The sequence below is a fragment of the Carettochelys insculpta genome, chromosome 7, assembly GCF_033958435.1.
Source record: "Carettochelys insculpta isolate YL-2023 chromosome 7, ASM3395843v1, whole genome shotgun sequence".
NCBI classification, from domain to species: Eukaryota; Metazoa; Chordata; order Testudines; family Carettochelyidae; genus Carettochelys; species Carettochelys insculpta.
The window spans coordinates 66,348,219-66,367,035 of record NC_134143.1 but is presented as its reverse complement, the minus strand read 5'-3'; the positions used below and the strand labels follow the sequence as shown (position 1 = coordinate 66,367,035).

General features: G+C 42.8%; 1 protein-coding gene across 3 annotated transcripts in view; it reads left to right on the top strand.

Annotated features, from left to right (window-relative positions):
• Positions 1 to 18,817, top strand: part of RBM20 (RNA binding motif protein 20) — a 163,481-nt gene that overhangs the window by 130,054 nt on the left and 14,610 nt on the right. For all 3 annotated transcript variants that reach the window (XM_074999195.1, XM_074999196.1, XM_074999197.1), the window contains 5 exons: positions 8,625 to 8,768; positions 10,038 to 10,169; positions 12,554 to 12,633; positions 15,562 to 16,243; positions 18,669 to 18,767. In XM_074999195.1, the coding sequence (XP_074855296.1) occupies positions 8,625 to 8,768; positions 10,038 to 10,169; positions 12,554 to 12,633; positions 15,562 to 16,243; positions 18,669 to 18,767 (1,137 nt within the window). The remainder of the gene's footprint in view (positions 1 to 8,624; positions 8,769 to 10,037; positions 10,170 to 12,553; positions 12,634 to 15,561; positions 16,244 to 18,668; positions 18,768 to 18,817) is intronic.

Sequence of the window (18,817 nt, the reverse complement as noted above, 5' to 3'; positions counted from 1 at the left end):
AACTAGAGCATATATTTTGAAAAAATGTCCAATTATTATTTAAAATGATCAGTGATGGAGAATCCACCACAACCCTGGCAAAGTTGTCCCAATGGTTAATTACTATCACTGATAAGTTGGTGCCTCATTTACAGTCTGTTTTTTTCTAGCTGCTGCTTCTAGCCATGGGACTGTGCTATATTCTTGTCGGCTATATAGAAAAGACCATTTTCAAATTTGTATTGCATCTGTAGCTACTTGTAGCCTCTGATCAATTCATCCTTTAATCTTCTCTAACTCTCCTGGAGTACTCTTGAGTCTGGGCTGAAGAGCTGAGTGAGTTCTTAACTTATTCACATTGTTTCATCTATCTCTTTTCCATGTTTTCTTCTAAGCATTCTCTCAACTATCCTCTGATCCTCTCTAATTATCAGTCTCCTTCTGGAATTGTAAACACCAAAATTGTAAACACCAGTAGAAAGCACATCAATGCCAAATACAAAGGTACTATGACCTTCCTATTACTACTCAAGATTCCTCTGCTTATGCATCCAAGTATCATGTGAGCACTTTTGGGCCAGCACACTGCACTGCAATCTCATATTCAGCTGATTATATAACATACCCTCCATGTGAATCACTGCTTCCCAGAATAGAACCCCCATCCTGTAAATATGGCCTACTTTCTTTGAGCATAGATGTACAACTATATATTTAGTCCTATGAAAATGTATGTTTGCATGCCTCTAGCTTACCAAGCCATGTATTTGTGACCTGTCCTCTTCTTTATTTGTCACTCCCCCAGTCTTTGTGCCACCTGCAAACTTGCTCAAGGCCTCGGGGATGATTCTATGGTCTTCCAGGTCACTGACATTATTTTAAAAAAAGTGTAGGGCCAAAAACTGGTCCCTGAAGGACCCCTCTAGAAATACAACCTCTTGATGATTCCCAATTTCTAATTACATTTTCGGATCTGTCTATTAGCTAGATTTTAACCCATTTAAGGTGAGCCAGGGTAATTTTATATCATTCTAGTTTTTTAATTAGTATACCAGTGGATACCAAGTCAAAAACCTTTCTGAAATCTGAGTGCATTACATCAGCATCATTTTCAACCAAATGTTTAATCTCATCAAAAAAAGAAGCCAAGTTAAACTGGCAGTATCTGTTTTCCATATACGTCTGTTGAGTTACATTAACTATATTACCTTCTTTATTGCTTTATTACTTGAGTCAGCTATTCATTATTTTTCATGGGATTGATGTCAAGCTGACAGGTCTATAATTACCCACAACATCTTATTTATCCTTTTTAAATGTTGGCACACCATCGAGGTGCTTTCTCATTTAGAGACTCTCAGTCTCTTAAATTCAGAAGGTACAACTGAAGTGGTCTAGTCCAGGATTTCCCAAGCTTTATATAGTTGTAACCTGTTTTTTTTTCAGTACTTTTATTTGCAACCCAGAAATATAAACACATATAAAAAATGAAAAATGAATAAATTTTCACTGTTTATTATTTATTCACAATAATAATAGCACATAATAATATAAATCTTTATATAAAATACTTAGTAGTAGGCATCCTTCAGTCTACGTAGACTATGGATCGCGCCCTTCGTAGTTCCATTTGGAATCATTTGCAGCGTCGACTGTGACTGTGAAGGCCCACACGAGAGTGACAGTCCTTGCTGCATCTGTTGCATGTGTAATGGGTGCCTGGCAGGTCCTTACTGTGCTTTCTGTGGGCTCGCTTCTCCTCTGCTAGCTGTCTGATCCTCATCTCACCCTTCTGAAGGCCCTTGTGTAGTTCCTGCCTCCATCTGCTGCGATCGTCTGCCAGCTCCTCCCAGCTGTCCAGCTTGATGTCTACCTCCCTGAGGTCCCTCTTGCAAACATCTTTGTAGCACAGCTGGGGGTGTCCGGGAGGTCTTTTGCCAGAAGCTGGCTCGCCATACAGGATGTCTTTTGGGATGCTTCCATCATTCATCCTGTGGACGTGGGCAAGCCAGCGGAGTCACTGCTGCCTTAGGAGGGTGTGCATGGTTGGGATTCCAGCTTGCTCAAGGACAGCGCTGTTGGACACTCTGTCTTTCCTCAATATTCCAAGGATGCACCTGAGGCAGCGCAAGTGAAAGACGTTCTGCCTCATTTCATGGCGGGTGTACAGGGTCCAAGACTCGCTGCTGTAAAGGAGGGTGCTGAGGATGCAGTCTCTGTAGACTTGCATTTTGGTGTGGGTGTACAACTTGATGTTATTCCACACTCTCTCGCTGAGTCTGGACAGAGTTGTGGCCGCTTTTCTGATCCTCCTATTTAGCTCAGTGTCCAATGACAGGGTGTCAGTGACGGTGGACCTGAGGTAGACGAACTCGTGGACGACCCCTAATGTATAGTTGTCAGTGCTGATTGATGGAGGTTCAGCAACATCCTGAGCAAGTACATTTGTGTTCTTTAGGCTGATGGAGAGCCCAAAGTCCTTGCATGCTTTGGAGAACCGATCCAGCAGTTTCTGAAGCTGGTCTTCTGCATGTGACACTACAGCAGTGTCATCTGCGAACAGCATATCTCTGATGAGGACTTCCCGCACCTTAGATTTAGTTTTCAGCCTTGCAAGATTAAACAGTTTCCCATCAGATCTTGTGTGCAAAAAGATGCCCTCTGTTGAAGATCCAAAGGCGTGCTTCAGGAGGAGTGCGAAGAAGATCCCGAACAATGTCGGAGCAAGGACGCATCCTTGTTTGACGCCACTCCTGATGCTGAAAACATCCGATAATGTGCCGTCATATTGGATGGTTCCTCTCATGTCTTCGTGGAAAGACTGGATCATCTTGAGTAACCGTGGTGGACAGCCTGTCTTGTGGAGCAGTTTGAACAGTCCATCCCTGCTGACCAAGTCGAAGGCCTTGGTCAGGTTGATGAAGGCAATATAGAGTGGCTTCCTCTGCTCCCTGCATTTCTCCTGCAGCTGCCTCAAAGAAAAGACCATGTGAACGGTAGATCTCTCTGAGCGGAATCCGCACTGTGATTCGGGATACACCCCCTCAGCAATCTTCTGGAGTCTGCCGAGGATGATGTGAGCAAACAGTTTACCAGTGATACTTAGGAGGGAGATTCCACGGTAACTGTTGTAGTAGCTTCTGTCTCCTTTGTTCTTATACAAGGTTACAATGTTAGCATCGCACATATCCTGTGGAACCTCTCCCTCTCTCCAGCAGAGGCACAGTAGCTCATGTAGGGGTTCCAGGAGGGTGTCCGTGGCACACTTGATTACCTCTGGTGGTATACCATCCTGGCCTGGATCGATCTTCTGAAAGAACTGCTGATACAGATGGGATTAATCTGGTTTTCTGACTGGTGGTCCGGTGAAACCCAAGTGACCTTATGGAACCTTTTGTGTGGAAAAACACTACCACCTGTCACCACTCCATTGAAGGAACAGAAGTCACTGAGGCACATTCCATTTTCATTCATGTTACCTTGGACGACTTCTCTCATGGTCTTTTCTGTGCTTGTATTTATGCTTCCAGTTTTCGCACTGAAGTCACCCATCAAAATCAAGAGCTCCTTCTTTGCTTTCTGGTTCACCACACTTTGTAGTTTCTCACAGAAGTGTGTTTTACATTCCTCAGCTGCTTCGTTGGTTGGTGCATAATATTGCACAGTGAGTACCTCCCTCACTTTGGCGTAGAATCTGGCAGTGATGACGCATGATGATACTGCTGTCCACTCCATTAAAGCACCAGATGCCTCCCTTGATAGCATCAAGCCCATGCCTTCTGTGTGTGATGCACCCTCTTCTTCATGTCCTGAGTAGATGAGGGTTTCACCTGTTGCCAGGCATAGCTCCCAGATAGTGTCCGTCTGTTCTCACACAAGCCCGCAACTGCGAGCTTTGCTGTTTCATCTCCGCTGCAATCTGTGCTGTCTTCCCTGCTTGATACATGCTCCAAATGTTCCATGTACCAAACTGGGTGGTTGTCCTGGGTGAGAGAAGGGTCATCTATCGGGCAGCTTCCTTTCAGCTTTCCTGACCACGCTTCATACTCAATCCGAGCGGATTATCAACTCCTCCCAAGACTTGTGTAGCTGTAGGTTTCTTTGTAGATGTTTCTGTAACTTTTATTTTTAATGGATGGAGTTGTTAACCTTAAGCCAATCCCTTTTGCCTCAGGAAGAGGTGATCCAAATTTTTGTGGTTTCTGCCCTTTGCCCTGTCCATTTTGGTGACCCTTCCAGGAGCTGTAGCTCCTGCTGGCATAGCTCTCTGGGTCACTGAGACACACAAGCCACCTCACCACGACAAGGAACCATGGGGTGATCCATACTGGTGAACGTAATGAAAGTTGTTCCATCCATGGACATAACAGATTGGACAGAACACTGCAGTTGTGCATCTAATAATTTATTCAACCTGTTTTTATGGTATATGACCAGATCCACAGGTTGATTTTACGTGGAAATGTACAGTAAAAGAAAGTATTTGAAAATGCTGGTGTAAACCATACCTAATAAGCAGTACACAGCTATTCCTTTAAATAGCAGCGTGTAAATTTGGCATTTGTGACAGGACAGGTATTTTTCATCTTCACTGTTTGACTGTGTTCTCAGACTAGTTGAAGAGTTAGATCCTTTAAGCTCTGTAAATTTTCATATAGCATCAACTAACAGCAATAACAAAACAAAGAAAATGAATTTCCCAATACAGGTGGAACCTCTCTAATCTGGAATGCTCTTTCTTAGCAACATCCATAATCTGGCATGATTTTAGTCAGCCGGATAACCATTTATCGTGAGTGTGGCCAGGTTTCCCGTGTTCCCATAAAGTTTGTTTACAGCCACCAGTCTTGGCTCTCAGTGTTCTGTGCTGTTATTTAGGTCTAATTTACCCCTAAATGTCTCCTTAGAGCCCAGTAAGCAATGAAAGTGCTAGGCAATATTAATTTCCCATGGTCCAGCAAATTCTCTCATCCAGCACTGGCCAGGTCCCAAGGGTGCCAGACAAGAGAGGTTCAACCTGGAGTAATATTTTTGCTTTGTGGAGCCTGCCTATTGACGTTTTAAAACAGTTACTGTTGTCTGAATGTTGGAATTGGTTGAAAGCTTTTTACTCAGTTATGGAATTTAGATACAGATCTGGGTTTGGGTTCTGAGCCTCATCAAAGCTCAGGTGGGCCATTTCTAGTTAGAACCACACACAACTCCAGAGTTCACAGGCGCAGAGAATACAAAGTCAAGTGTTCCCTAAAATTCTCAGGCAAATCAGAATTGCTGGTTTTTAATTGGGCTATATTGATAGAAAATTTCACCTGACGCAGGAACTGTTTCTTACTAGATATTTGTGTGTATTTGCATAGAGCAACTAGCAGAGTGGATGCAGATTATGGCCTCCCAGCTGTAGTGCAATAGATATAGTACTGAACTAGAAGGCAATACACCCGGCCTTTAATGGGGCTGAGATTCCAGGACAAATTTCTGGCTGATCAATGTGATGTAAATCCTTTATATCAATATGTCACATATATATAATATGTACAGTTCAAGCTTGCGAAAAAGCTAGGGTCTAGGCACTTGACATCCATATAAGGTTAAATGACATGAAAATTTCAGGGAAAGTATATTTTGATAAAAGACAACTAATACTTTTCATAACCATTTTGGTCCTTTGGGTATGCTTCTACAATATGCCAAGCCTCCTCAATTCCTGTTCCCTTCAGTGAGCATTGAGAGAACCAAGCAGAACCAAGCCTTTAGTCCTCCAGCTGCCTTTTAGGAACTTCGATGTTTTCCAGCTTTCATAATGCAAAAGGATCTTCCTGGTAACGGCACCTATTGCAAAGCGAGAGCATTTGTAAAACTTCGTTTTTTTTCCTGTTCTAAAACAATGGTGAAGATGAACAGATACAAATATCTCTCCATGATGGATGAAAATATGAAAACAATAGTTAACTGACTCAAAAAGGTCACAGTATGTTAAATAATTTACTGAGTGTTATCTGAGCAGCACTAGTGAGATATAGGCTATGTCTACACTAGCCCCAAACTTCGAAATGGCCATGCAAATGGCCATTTCGAAGTTTACTAATGAAGCGCTGAAATACATATTCAGCGCCTCATTAGCATGCGGGCGGCCGCGGCACTTCAAAATTGACACGGCTCACTGCCATGCGGCTCGTCCAGACGGGGCTCCTTTTCAAAAGGACCCCGCCTACTTCGAAGTCCCCTTATTCCCATCTGCTCATAGGAATAAGGGGACTTCGAAGTAGGTGGGGTCCTTTCAAAAAGGAGCCCCGTCAGGACAAGCCACGCGGCGGTGAGCCGCGTCATTTTCAAAGTGCCGTGGCCGCCCACATGCTAATGAGGTGCTGAATATGTATTTCAGCGCTTCATTAGTAAACTTCGAAATGGCCATTTGCATGGCCATTTCGAAGTTTGGGGCTAGTGTAGACACAGCCATAGAGTCACAATAACATTCATTTCCCAGGGTATGTCCACACTTACCAGAAGACTGACTATTTCAGGCTCAATCTTCTGGGGTTTGATTTAGCATGCCTAGTGGGGATGCGCTAAATTGAACCATCAGGGCTTGACGTTTGGCCTTGATATTCCTCATTCTCGTGAGGAGTAAGGGAGGTTGATGGGAGAGTTTCTTCCATTAACCTCCTTCTGTGTAGATGGCCAGAAAAATCAATCTTCGATATGTCAGTTCCAGCTACACAATTGTCATAGCTGGAATTGTGTATCTGAGATCGACTTTCAGGTCTAGTGTAGACCTGGCCCCAGTATCTACCAAGTTAGAAGCAAATGAGAGTATACTGATCACTTCCTCTTACATTTCACTGCAATGCAAAACAAACAATTGCTAATATGTTAAAGGATGGTGGCAGGGTGATGGGTCAGAGGTGCAAACTGGGTGACATGAACTTTCTTAATTAATTGTAAACTCAGGTGATGAAGCAAACATCTGTGGTGGCTCCAGAAAAGTTGATCCTACTAGCATAATTGGTTTGCGCTTTTCTTTGAACTGCACATTCTAAGGGTATGTCTTCACTATGCAGAAGATGGACTTAGTCAGGGTTGATCTTCCGGCATCTGGTTTTGCACACCTAGTAGGGACACGTGAAATCGAGCTATCTGAGGTCAGCAGTCAACCTCAGTATTGTGAGGAGTAAGGGAGGTTGATGAGAGAGTTTCTCCCGTTGACCTCACTCTGTGAGGATGGCTAGGTAAGTCGACTGCAAATAAGTTGATTCCACCTACTCAGTTGCCATGGCTAGAATTGCGTATCTACAATCGACTAATGCCTAGTGTAGGCCTTGTCTCAGTGAAGGCAGATTTACTTCACCAGTAAAAACCTCACCACATAGCAAATAGCATAACTCCTCCAGAGTGCACCTCCAGTTATCCCCCAGGCAAGAAGCCTTCCAAGTAGTATTAGCTAGGTTACATTACAGACATGTCACAGCTATCTCGATGTCTCTTTGAACAGAGTGTAAAGCCTCTTTTTCCACTTAAGGGAGACAGGAGACAGCTTTGGAAACTGTTGCGGCATTTCAGAATAGAGCTCTACTATGTCAAAGTGATTACCGCTCTGCCAGCCTCGAGTTTGTGCCAACCCAATTTGGGAACTCTCTTCAGTGTCAATGCCAGTGTTCAAAAGGGGCTGCAAAGAGGACACTCTGCAGTATGTTTTGGCATCACAGCGGAAGGGGGGCAGTTGTTGGTTCTGTACAGTGAAGCACAAGGGAAGTGGCAGCTTTCTAAGCTAAACAGGGCTGATTTTACTTCTTGCATAATTTAGTTTAAACTAGAGACAGAAGGATTTAAATGTGACCCCTCATTATCCATACCACTCTTGCAATGATCCCTCTCCTCTTGCTCAGCCATTTTAATGCAAAATAAATGTTATGTGCACTAAGGAATGTGCAAATGTGCACCACCAGTAAAACCAAAAACATGTAGCTGTGGGCACTCTGTTAATCAGCTGGGTGGCGTTTGAATATTTCCTGAGCAGCCGCCCAACCACTCAGCTTACAGGGAACGCAGCTCACTTGTATCAGAGAGGTAGATGTGTTAGTCTGTATCTTCGAGAACAACAAGTCCTGTGGCACTTTATAGACTAACGGATATTTTGGAGCATAAGCTTTCGTGGGCAAAGACCCGCTTCATCAGATGCATGAGTGTGGGGGGGTGGTTTCACATTAGACTCTGACAATGGGCCATATCCCCCCTCTCTTATCTGACTTGTTTTTTCCTCTTTTTATATATACTACTGATAATGGGCCTTTTCCACCCTGACTGAATAGACCTTGTCAGCTCTGGCCCTCCCTCTTACTGGGACCCCACTTTAAATGCCTTCTGAAACCACACCCCCACTCACACATCTGATGAAGCGGGTCTTTGCCCATGAAAGCTCACTTGTAGTCACTGCACCTCACCTGAACTTGTGCCTATCACTGTATAATGTTCTGAAACATCTTGAGTTAGGTATAAAACTATAAGGTTGACAACATTTAAAAGGAGGGAAGTTTAGTTTTAATCTTTTCAGGGCTAAATGGGAAATCTCATTTGCGACTCGAAATGTAAAAGCTTGCCTTGGTGCTATTTTGTCAAACCTTCTATACAAATGTGTTTATTCCTCTTAGTTTCCCCAAAGGACATCCACGGCAGGGCGGGTTGTGCACATTTGCAATCTCCCTGAAGGAAGCTGCACAGAGAATGATGTCATTAACCTTGGACTCCCCTTCGGGAAGGTCACTAATTATATCCTCATGAAATCTACTAATCAGGTATTTTGCCTTTTGTGCCGTTAATTGAGATGTACCAATCTTTGCGTGAGGCTGTTTCTTCATAATGGAAACTTAAATATGCGAAGTGTGCTATTAAGGTAAAAGAGGTGCTTTTAAAGTGTGATCGTGGTCACAGAGGTGGCTGTAATCAGTGGAATCTTTTATTGCCTGTGAACTGTTCAAACGTGTGAAAACATTGTCTTAAAAAGTTAAACATTTTTGCAAAACTGTTTTTGTAATTTCAGAAAATTGGAATAATTTTGATTTGTTCCAATTACTCTTAGTAGTGCCCTCTGTATTTTCAGAGTGCTGTTTATTTATGTATTTATTTATTTGTACCTCTATCTGCTGATTTGCTTTAGCCATGGGAAGAATGAGTTGCCTTCCAGTCTGTTGATTCTAAGCGCTGATCACAGAATTGTCATTTTTGATGACATGCAAAGCACAGTCTGGATTTTTAGATCAGAAGTTGAATTCACCATGCTGGCAGTCTGCAAAATCTTATGTTGTGTTTAAATTGTAAACTAATCAAAATTACATGGAAATAAATCACTGAAGTGGGATGTGTAGGAAATAGTAACATCTTAATCATAAAGTAAAAGTCCAGTAAATGCACATTCAGAAATTTACAGTAGCCGCTTAAACTAAAGCCACATCAAAATACATTTCTATTTAAATTGTTATAATCTGCTTGTTAGCACCACTCTGAGTTTCAATTTTTTCCAGCTTTTGATGGTGACTGACATGTCTCCTAACTTATTGACATTTGATTTGTCTTGCTTACTAAAGTCAAGATTCTTACTGAGTCTGCAAAACTGAGTTGAAAATCTCAAGAGCAGCACCTCTTCCTGTCCTCTGTCTCCTTTTACCAACTAACCACAAAATTCAAATGTGACCGAGAGAATGGAAAGAAAGCAAATTAACATTTCCTATGTCAAAAAAGATGTAGTCACTTTTTATTATTGTGTTATTAGGTTTCTTCATCTCTGTTTTTGGGACTCTATTATCTTTCATAATTGACAATTTTAATTAAAAGTAGACTGATTAAAATACTCACTGTTACAATTTCAGTGCCAAAGCTGAAAAGCTACACAGCTCTGTGAAAATCTTGTGTCATCGAACAGGCTTTTCTAAACTCTTTTACAATTTACTGTCACAAGCTTCTGTTAAAAATATCATGAGCTAAAGGTGATGTACCACATTTTTTTTCTTTTGCTGTCTATTGCCGAGCTCACAGTAAATCTACAAGCTTCTTCTTTTTTGTGACAGGCCTTTCTAGAAATGGCATACACTGAGGCAGCACAGGCTATGGTGCAGTACTACCAAGAGAAACCTGCTATGATAAACGATGACAAGTTACTCATTAGAATGTCTAAAAGATACAAGGAGCTTCAACTGAAGGTAAGTGATGAACATGTTCCTGATTATACTCTAACTCTGGAGTAACAGGCACACCTGAAGGGTATGTCTTCACTTCATGGAAAATCGACGACCTTGTCAGGGTCGAACTTCCAGGGTTCAATTCTGTGCACCTAACAGGGATGTGCAAAATCAACCTACCTGGGATCGGTAGTCAACCCCTGTACTCCTCAATCTCACAAGGAGTAAGGGAGGCCACCTATAGGGTTTCTCCTGTCAACCTCTCTCAGTGATGACAGCCAGATAAGTCAAATGCAGAAAAGTCAATTCTAGCTACTCAATTGCTGTCGCTACAATTGCATATCTACAATCAACTTTAATGCCTAGCGTAGACCTAGCCTTAGAACCCTGTCTAAAATCCTGTGCAAATCACTGGTTGTTACTTACCACAATAAATATTTAAAATATGAAATGATGGCACAGAAGTTAACCAACATATTTACTCGACCATTGGCTTTCTTGTATTTGTGTTATTTGCAACCATTCTACTTGATCTGATTCTGTCACACCATTAATTCTAAACTTCCGCAGTTGTGTTATTCTGGCCAGACACTGGTATAGCTCCGACTAAGAAAAAGCCTAAAATGCAGCCATGCATGAAGCATTGCAGGAGCTGTGTGGTGGCAAAAATAAGAGGCTACTGTTTTTTTCTGTCATTTTTCAGATGTGATTTAATTAGAAATGGCTTCACTAACTGTCCCCTGGAGCCACAGAACCATTTGGCAGGGCTGTCCTAAAGATTTTTAGCAATAGCTTGTTTTTATCCTCTGCGGATGATTTAACTGAAGAGCAGGATCTGTTGTGGGGAATCAGAATGCTGAACGATCATGCAGTCTTTGACCGCCTTACAGGTTGCTGTACACTAAGAACTGGACTGAGAAAAGGCATTTCACATATGCTGCCATTATAATATTGAGGGAATAATTAGTTTCACAATGAATAACCTGGGATGGATCTAGTGATCTAGAAGTGAAAGGTTCTATAGCTTATTACCCACTCTCCAAAGCCATATAGCATCTGGTTTTAGTTAACTACTTACAGGCTGAGTTGTGGGTATGCTGTAGTATTGAGGGTAGGGTAGACAAGGGAAGAATGATGGTCAGATAGTTACAGCACAAGCCTGGGACTCACATGACCTGGTTCTATTCCCTGTTTTACCAAAGATGCACTTTTGAGCCAGTCTCTGTGTGCCTCAATTTCCCCATCCCTAAAATGGGAAGAATAGTTCCTCTATACTTCAGAGGACATGAGAGGATTATCAAAGCTTATGATGTGCTCAGATACTCTGGTAATGGATGCCTGGTATGACTCTAAGGCTACATCTACCCAATCACAGAAGACTGACATACTCAGGGTCGATCTTCCAGTGTTCAGTTTCACGCGGTCAACCCCTGTACTCCTCATGAGATGCAAGGAGTAAGGGAGGTCAGTGAGAGAAACTCTCATGTCAACTTTCCCCTGTATAGACGAACAAGTTAGCTGAGAACAGATACATCAATTTTAGCTATGCAGTTGGCACAGCTAAAGTTGTAAATCAGCAGTCAACTTTCTTAGTCTAGTAAAGTAGATAGGTATTGAATGTGAACTACTCAGGAAACAAGTTTACTACGATTTTTAGCAATTTCAATTGCATGGAACCTTCTAGTACAGGGATTCTGGATATTTTCCCTAAAGGCAGCAAAAATGATTTTTTAACCCATGAAGGAATGGGTTATACTGCTATGAACTGCTTGCAGTGCCCATATGACTATTTTGTTCTGCTAGCATTATTTATAGTGTTTGAAGAGGCATACGCACTTTGACCTTCTGTAATTTTTCATAACTGGCCTTGAAAGAATTTCAGTTATTCAAAGTTCACTTACAAGATTTCCTTGCATTTTTTTTCATTGGAAGCTCCCTTGGCTACCTGTGTTGTTGTGTGGCCATGCTCCTGAATGGGCTAAGCAGTGAAATTAAATACCAGAGCTGTCTATTCCTATGGAAGCAGAAGTATGAATGACACATCTGCTTAATCCATGTTATAAACTGGTGGCCTAATTTGCCTCTTGTTACATGCAGATTCCTAGCAAATATTCTACAGTGAATGCCCAGCAAAAAGAGACTGTTTAGTACTCAGATCTTATCATATAAGCCTAAAGATACAATGCTGTCACGTAACAGATCACTGTTTTCTATCAGTATAATTTTAATACATGAGTCACCATGTTACCAACATTAGATAAGACTGTAGGGAACGTATTGGAATATTTTTCACAACTAGTGTAATGAAATGCTATATGGAATATTACTTCATATATATGATGTCGCACCTAAAATAGCTTAGAGTCCCTTTGAATTCTAAACAGTTATTTTTTTATTCCACTTAGAAACCAGGCAAAAATGTGGCAGCAATCATACAGGATATCCACTCGCAAAAGGAAAGAGAGATGTACCGTGAAGCCGACAGGTAACTCATCAATGTTGGGAGGGCATGCCTTGTATTCAGTAACTTGATTCAGAAGGAAGCTGACAGAGCAATACAGAAAGCAAATTCTGTACAATCCAAACTCTGGGTCATTACCTGTGTTGATTTAGAGGGTTACTGGATTTTTTGGAAACTGGGATTTGGATAACGCTGCTGACCGGCAAGTAAGAATAATCATTACACCTCTGTTTACTTCTTCACTTTTAATTCTCTCTCTCTTACACTTCATTTCTATTGCTGGAAAACAATACAAATGAATATTATGATAAATCATAGAGCCAAAGCTGTGAAACACAATGACAGGTGGAACGAGTGCTATACAACAAAATGATTTATTTTATTAGTAATGACTTGTTATTTCTGAGCAGTGACAACTTGCTTGATGTTCAGTACACAAATTTCAAGCCATTCTCCTATCAACAAAGACAGACAAGCTAAATATGCTGAGAGATGCAGAGGAAAGAGTCACCTTGAATAAAAATATTTTTATTTATTGGTCAGATTTTCAAAGTGTCTGTTATCTGTTATGTGCTTTTATAGGCCTTGCACTGTGAGTGGTTCTACAGGAGGAACAGTCACAAAGTGAAACAACTTTAAAACAGGAAATCCAGAGTAGATGTCAAGCAGTCCTGTAGCACCTTGGAGACTGACACATTTATTACGTTGTGAGTTTCCCTGGTAAGACCCACTTTCTCAGATGATTGAAGTAGAGAAATAAAATCCAAGATTTATATAATGGAAGCAGGGGGGGAAGGAGAAGTATGGGAAAAAGGTTACTTCTCACTAGTAGGACCAGTTGATGAAGCAAATTAAGTAGGATGTGTCCATTCCTGTGACTATCAAAGGTTATTATCTTGTAACGCTTAAGATAGTTAAAATCTCCATTAAGCCCTAGTTTAAATGTGTCAAATTTGCAAATGAATTCCAGTTCAGATGTCTCCTTCTGTAATCTTGTGGTAACATTCTTTTGTAGAAGAACAGCTACTTTTAAATCCACTATTGAATGTCAAGGGAGGGTAAAGTGTTCTCCCATAGATTTATGTGTATTCCAATTCCTGATGTTGGATTTATGTCCATTCATCCTTTGGTGCAGAGACTGTCCAGTTTGTCCAATGGACATGGCAGAGGGGCATTGCTGGCACATGCTGGCATATACCACTTTAGTGGATGTGCATGTGTATGAGTCCCTGAGGGTGTCTGATGTGGTTAGGCCCTGTCATGATCTCGCTTGTATAGCTACGTGGACTTAATTACTCACTGGGAGAAGTAAAGAAACAAATTGATATGGCCAGAGAAATACCCAGAAGCCAGCTACTTCATGATAGGCCCACAAAGGTAAACAACAGACCACTTGTCATCACCTATAACTCTCATCTTAAACCCCTCCTGTGCATCATTGACGATCTACAACCTATACTGGAACATGATCCCTCGTTCTCATTGGCCCTGGGTGACAGGCCTGTTCTAGCCTGCAGACCCACTGACCCAACCTCAAGAAAATACTCACCAGCAGCCACACACTATACCACAGAAACATTAACTCAGAGACCTATCTGTGCAACAAACCCTATTGCCAGTTCTGTCTATATGTCTACACTAGAGGCAGGTATTGGAATACACATAAGCTTGTAGAAGAACATTTTAGTCTCCCAGGACACACAATAATGGGCCTTAAAGTAGCCATCTTGTTACAAAAGGATTTTACCACTAGGGAGACATGCGAATTGGAATTCATTTATAAGTTTGACACATTTAAGCTGGGGCTTAACAGAGATCTCAATTATCTTACACATGACAAGGACCATAGCCCCACCTTTGATATCACAGGAATGGCACCCGTCCCACTTAACTTAATTTATTCCTTCCACTGGTCCTGTTAATGGCAGGTGACCTCCCCACCCCTCTCTTTTTTTCCTTTCTTTTTCTTCCTTCTCCACCTTCATGCTGTATATATGCCCTGTATTCTATTTTTGGCGCTGAAATCCGATGAAGTGGGTCTGAGCTACAAAAAGCTCATTACCTCATAAATAAAATTGTTAGTCTTTAAGGTGCTACAGGACTTCTTGTTTTTTTAGGTCAGCCATAAAAATTTTGGCCTATGTTGTGGGGCCATGTAGGTGCCCATAGCAATGCTGCTGTCTTAAAGGTATAAGTTGTCCCCAAATCAGAATAGTTGTGGATAAGGACAAAGTCACCTACCTCAGCCACTACGTGTGCTGTGGTATCATTGAGGATGGTGTTCCTGACAGCTTGTAGTCCATCCTTATATAGAATATTGGTGTTAAGAGCTTCTAAATCCATGGTGTCAAGGATGGTGTTTTCAGGAAGATTATGGATGTTCTGTAGTTTCCTGAGGAAGTCACTGCTGTCTCAGAAATAGCTAGAAGTGCTTGTAGCATAGGTTTGAGGAGAGGGTCATCTCCTGTCCTTCCCTGCTATATAAACCCTAGATTCTATTTGTCCACTCCAGCCATCTGAGGAAGTGGGTCTTACCCAAGAAAGCTCATGGCCTAATACATTTGTTAATCTCTAAGATGTCACACATCTGCTTGATATTTCTGAATCTACCGACTAACACAGCTACTCCTCTCAGAGTAGATGTACCGCTTTTTAGCACCTTGGTGACGCCCTGGACACATAAATGGCCTGTTTTAATCATCTGATAAGCTTTAGAAACTGCCATCTTGCGGCACTCTGAAATATGTTCTCTTATGCCAGATTCTGTGTGAGTTTTTCAAGAATGCTGTGACTGTGAGTCCACCCCTGAGCAGGCTCTGGTGCGTGCAGGGAAGCAGTACATCTGCAAATGGGTGCAGGTTCAAAATTTGTGGCTGGATCCAAACAGGTTAAAGAGTCCCTAGATTTCCTCCAAAGCAACGTGATTAATTGTGTGCTTTCCATCCACTGCAGGCATGCGACTGAGAGGGCACGGTCTCGCAGCCCCATAAGCCGCTCTTTGTCACCAAGGTCCCGCACACCAAGTTTTACCTCCTGCAGTTCCCCTCGCAGCCCCTTGGGTGCCAGCAGGACAGACTGGGGAAATGGAAGAGAGTCATGGGATCAGTCCCCTTATTTCCGAAGGGAGGATGAAAGAGAGGCGGCACTCTGGAGAGAAAATGGGGAGGAGAAAAGGGATTGGACTGACACATGGGTTCACGAGAGAAAACATTACGCAAGGCCACTGGACAAGCTAGACTTAGACGGACGGATCGAAGGAGCCAGAGGCCACAGAGAAAAATACTTAAGGGGTGGTTCACCCAGTGCCCTTTATGCTTCATCTGGATATAAGAGCCGGGAAGATGACTACTACAGAAAAGCAGCTAAGTCCAAATCGGATCGTTATCAGAAGCAGCTGCAGGAAGTGCCCAAATCTAAGAGAAAAGAAGAGGCAAGGTTAAGAGAGCGCAAACACTCTCACAGTGAGGACCTAGATAAGGAGGAGCCTTCAGAACAAAGGCCCAACAAGGAATCTGATGGCTCCAAGCCAAAGCAAAGCGATAAATCTAAAACCAAGAAACCAGGCAAAGACCAAGGTGAAGATGCTGCTGCTGAAAGCAATAATGCAAAGGAAGGCCATGCCACTGAGAACAAGGTAACAGGAGCTTCTTCAGTTGTAACAGGGGACATTACATAAGGGAGAAAAGTTTTATAGAATCATAGAACACTAGAACTGGAAGGGAGCTCAAGAGGTCATCAAGTCCAGTCCCCTTCCTCACAGCTTGACCAGGCATCCTCTAGACCTCTTAAATATGTCCAGTGATGGAGATTCTACAATTTCCCCAGGCAATTTATTCCAGTGTTTAACCACCCAGTTTTTCCTAACGTCCAATCTAAACCTCACTTACTTCAGTTTAAGCCCTTTGCTTCTTGTCCTAATTAAGGGAGCTCTCCCACCAAATCACTTAATGGTAGAATAATGACATATTGAATGGGCTCACTACTACTGTTAGTACCTGTTATACCAAATAAATGGTCTTTAAAAGGGTAGGTGGCAAGTGTCCCTCTGTGGGGAGTGTTTATGTGATGAAGCCACTGAATATTTTGTTCTTGTTTCCCATGTGCAAGGACTTGATTCTGCTGCACTTCAAATCTGCAGTAAACTCCAGGAAAGTCTTAGATGATCGCTCTCCTGCCTCATGTGGAGAAAAAGTGGTGGACATCACCAGAGTTCTGGGTTGTAGCTCAGCAGTCTCTATAGCCGACAGTGGCTCTGCCATGCCCAGTCAATATGTTTGTCTGCACAGGACTTTTATCCTCTTTCTCTTTTACTGCATATTTCAATGTGGCTGAAGGATGCCTCGGAACAGGGCTCTCTCTAAAGCGGATCCAGGCACCTCCTGCCTGGCCCTGTGGCACTTCTCTTGGGGCAGTCTGAAGGGACTGCTGTCTGTTCCAGCTACAGAACAGAAGCTTTGATCTAGGCATGCATGGCTTATGCACCTGGAGTCTCAGAGCTGTAAGGTGAGAGGAGCCCAAAGCTGTCATTCCTCTGACTGGACATAACCCTGGCCCTGATCCTGTGAAGCCATTGCAGCTGTGGGGCTTGGATCTTAATCCTTTTGCAGAAGCTGTGGGGGCTCCTGCTTTTAATTCTGAAGGCCCCAGGTTCAGTCCCTGATGACAACCAAAGTGATGTCATTTGATTGTTTTGGGGTCTCATTCATGTTATCTTTTTGTGGTTGCTTTGTGGCTCCTTGGAAGAAGGCTACAGTATTAGGTGCACAGCCATAGAACCATCTTATATCAACAGTGTTAGACATAGACCGTCTGAGAATCTCAGTTTAACTTAGTCTTTGGTTAAGATCACTTATACGGTTAAAGGAACACCCTTAAGCGTGGATGGCCCACACTTCTACTCCACCTACTGGTTTTTTAAAACACCGTGGCTACGTCTACACTAGCACACTATGTCAAAGTAGCCTATTTCGACGTAAGAACATTGAAATAGGCTACTTCGACGTGTATCGTCTACGCATCCTCCAGGGCTGGTGCCATTGACGTTCAACGTCGAAGTAGCGACGGAGAACATTGAAAGGAGCCACCCCAGAAGGAAGTGCGGAGCGTCCACACACACAAGCGCTCCCTGTCGAAGTAAGGGGCCAGCAAAGCCCCAAGCCACTCCCTTAAAGGGCCCCTCCCATACACACTCGCCCTGCACAGCACGAGATCCACGGAGCCGACAACTGGTTGCAGACCTCATGCATGCAGCATGGACCCCCAGCTGCAGCAGCAGCAGCTGCAGCCAGAAGCCCTGGGCTAAGGGCTGCTGCACGTGGCGACCACAGAGCCCCGCAGGGGCTGGGCAGAGTGTCTCTCAACCCCTCAGCTGATGGCTGCCATGGAGGACCCAGCTATTTCGACATAGCGGGACACGGATCGTCTACACACACTCTACTTCAACGTTGAACGTCGAAGTAGGGCGCTATTCCCATCTTTGGATAGGAATAGTGATTTCGATGTCTCAGTGCCTAACGTCAGTTTCAACATCGAAATAGCTCACGGCACGTGTAGACGCGACATGTACTATTTTGACATTTTGCCAGCTACTTTGAAGTAGCCGGCTAGTGTAGATGCACCCCATATGATTTTGTGGTTTGTTTTTCCAAAATATAACCCATGCAAGGAACTGCATTGCTGAGCAGCCCTACAGTAATGAATCAATGGGGTGGGGGACCCTGCAGGAGCATATTACGCTGTAGTCATGATCTAACATGGTTAATTGGGAAACTGAGGAAAGAAGATTGGAAATTCATGAATAATTTAATTTCCATATTTTCCTAAAAGGTCCTTTTCTTTAAAAAAAAGAAAAAAATCTGTGCAGCTCTGTTAGAGGGAAGCTGCCAGTCTCTGGGTGTTTCCTGAGAGGGCAGTTCAGTTGTACAAAGTTAAGGAACAAGGAATGTGACCATGTTGAATGCCTTTGCTCACGAAGACTCAGAACAGAACTGTAATGGAAATCTCTCTGTTTAGGATTACTGCTGAGTGTCTCTACAGCTATACATGTTGTATTTTTTTAGGTTGGGAAAGAGGAGCATGTTACTGAGAACACCTCACCTTCGGCTAATAAACAAGGAAAAGATTCAGCAGAGTCTACGGAAAGCACAAGAAAAGACAAGGTAAGTGCCTCATGAACTGGGCTTGGCCGCTATTATCAAATGAAGCAACA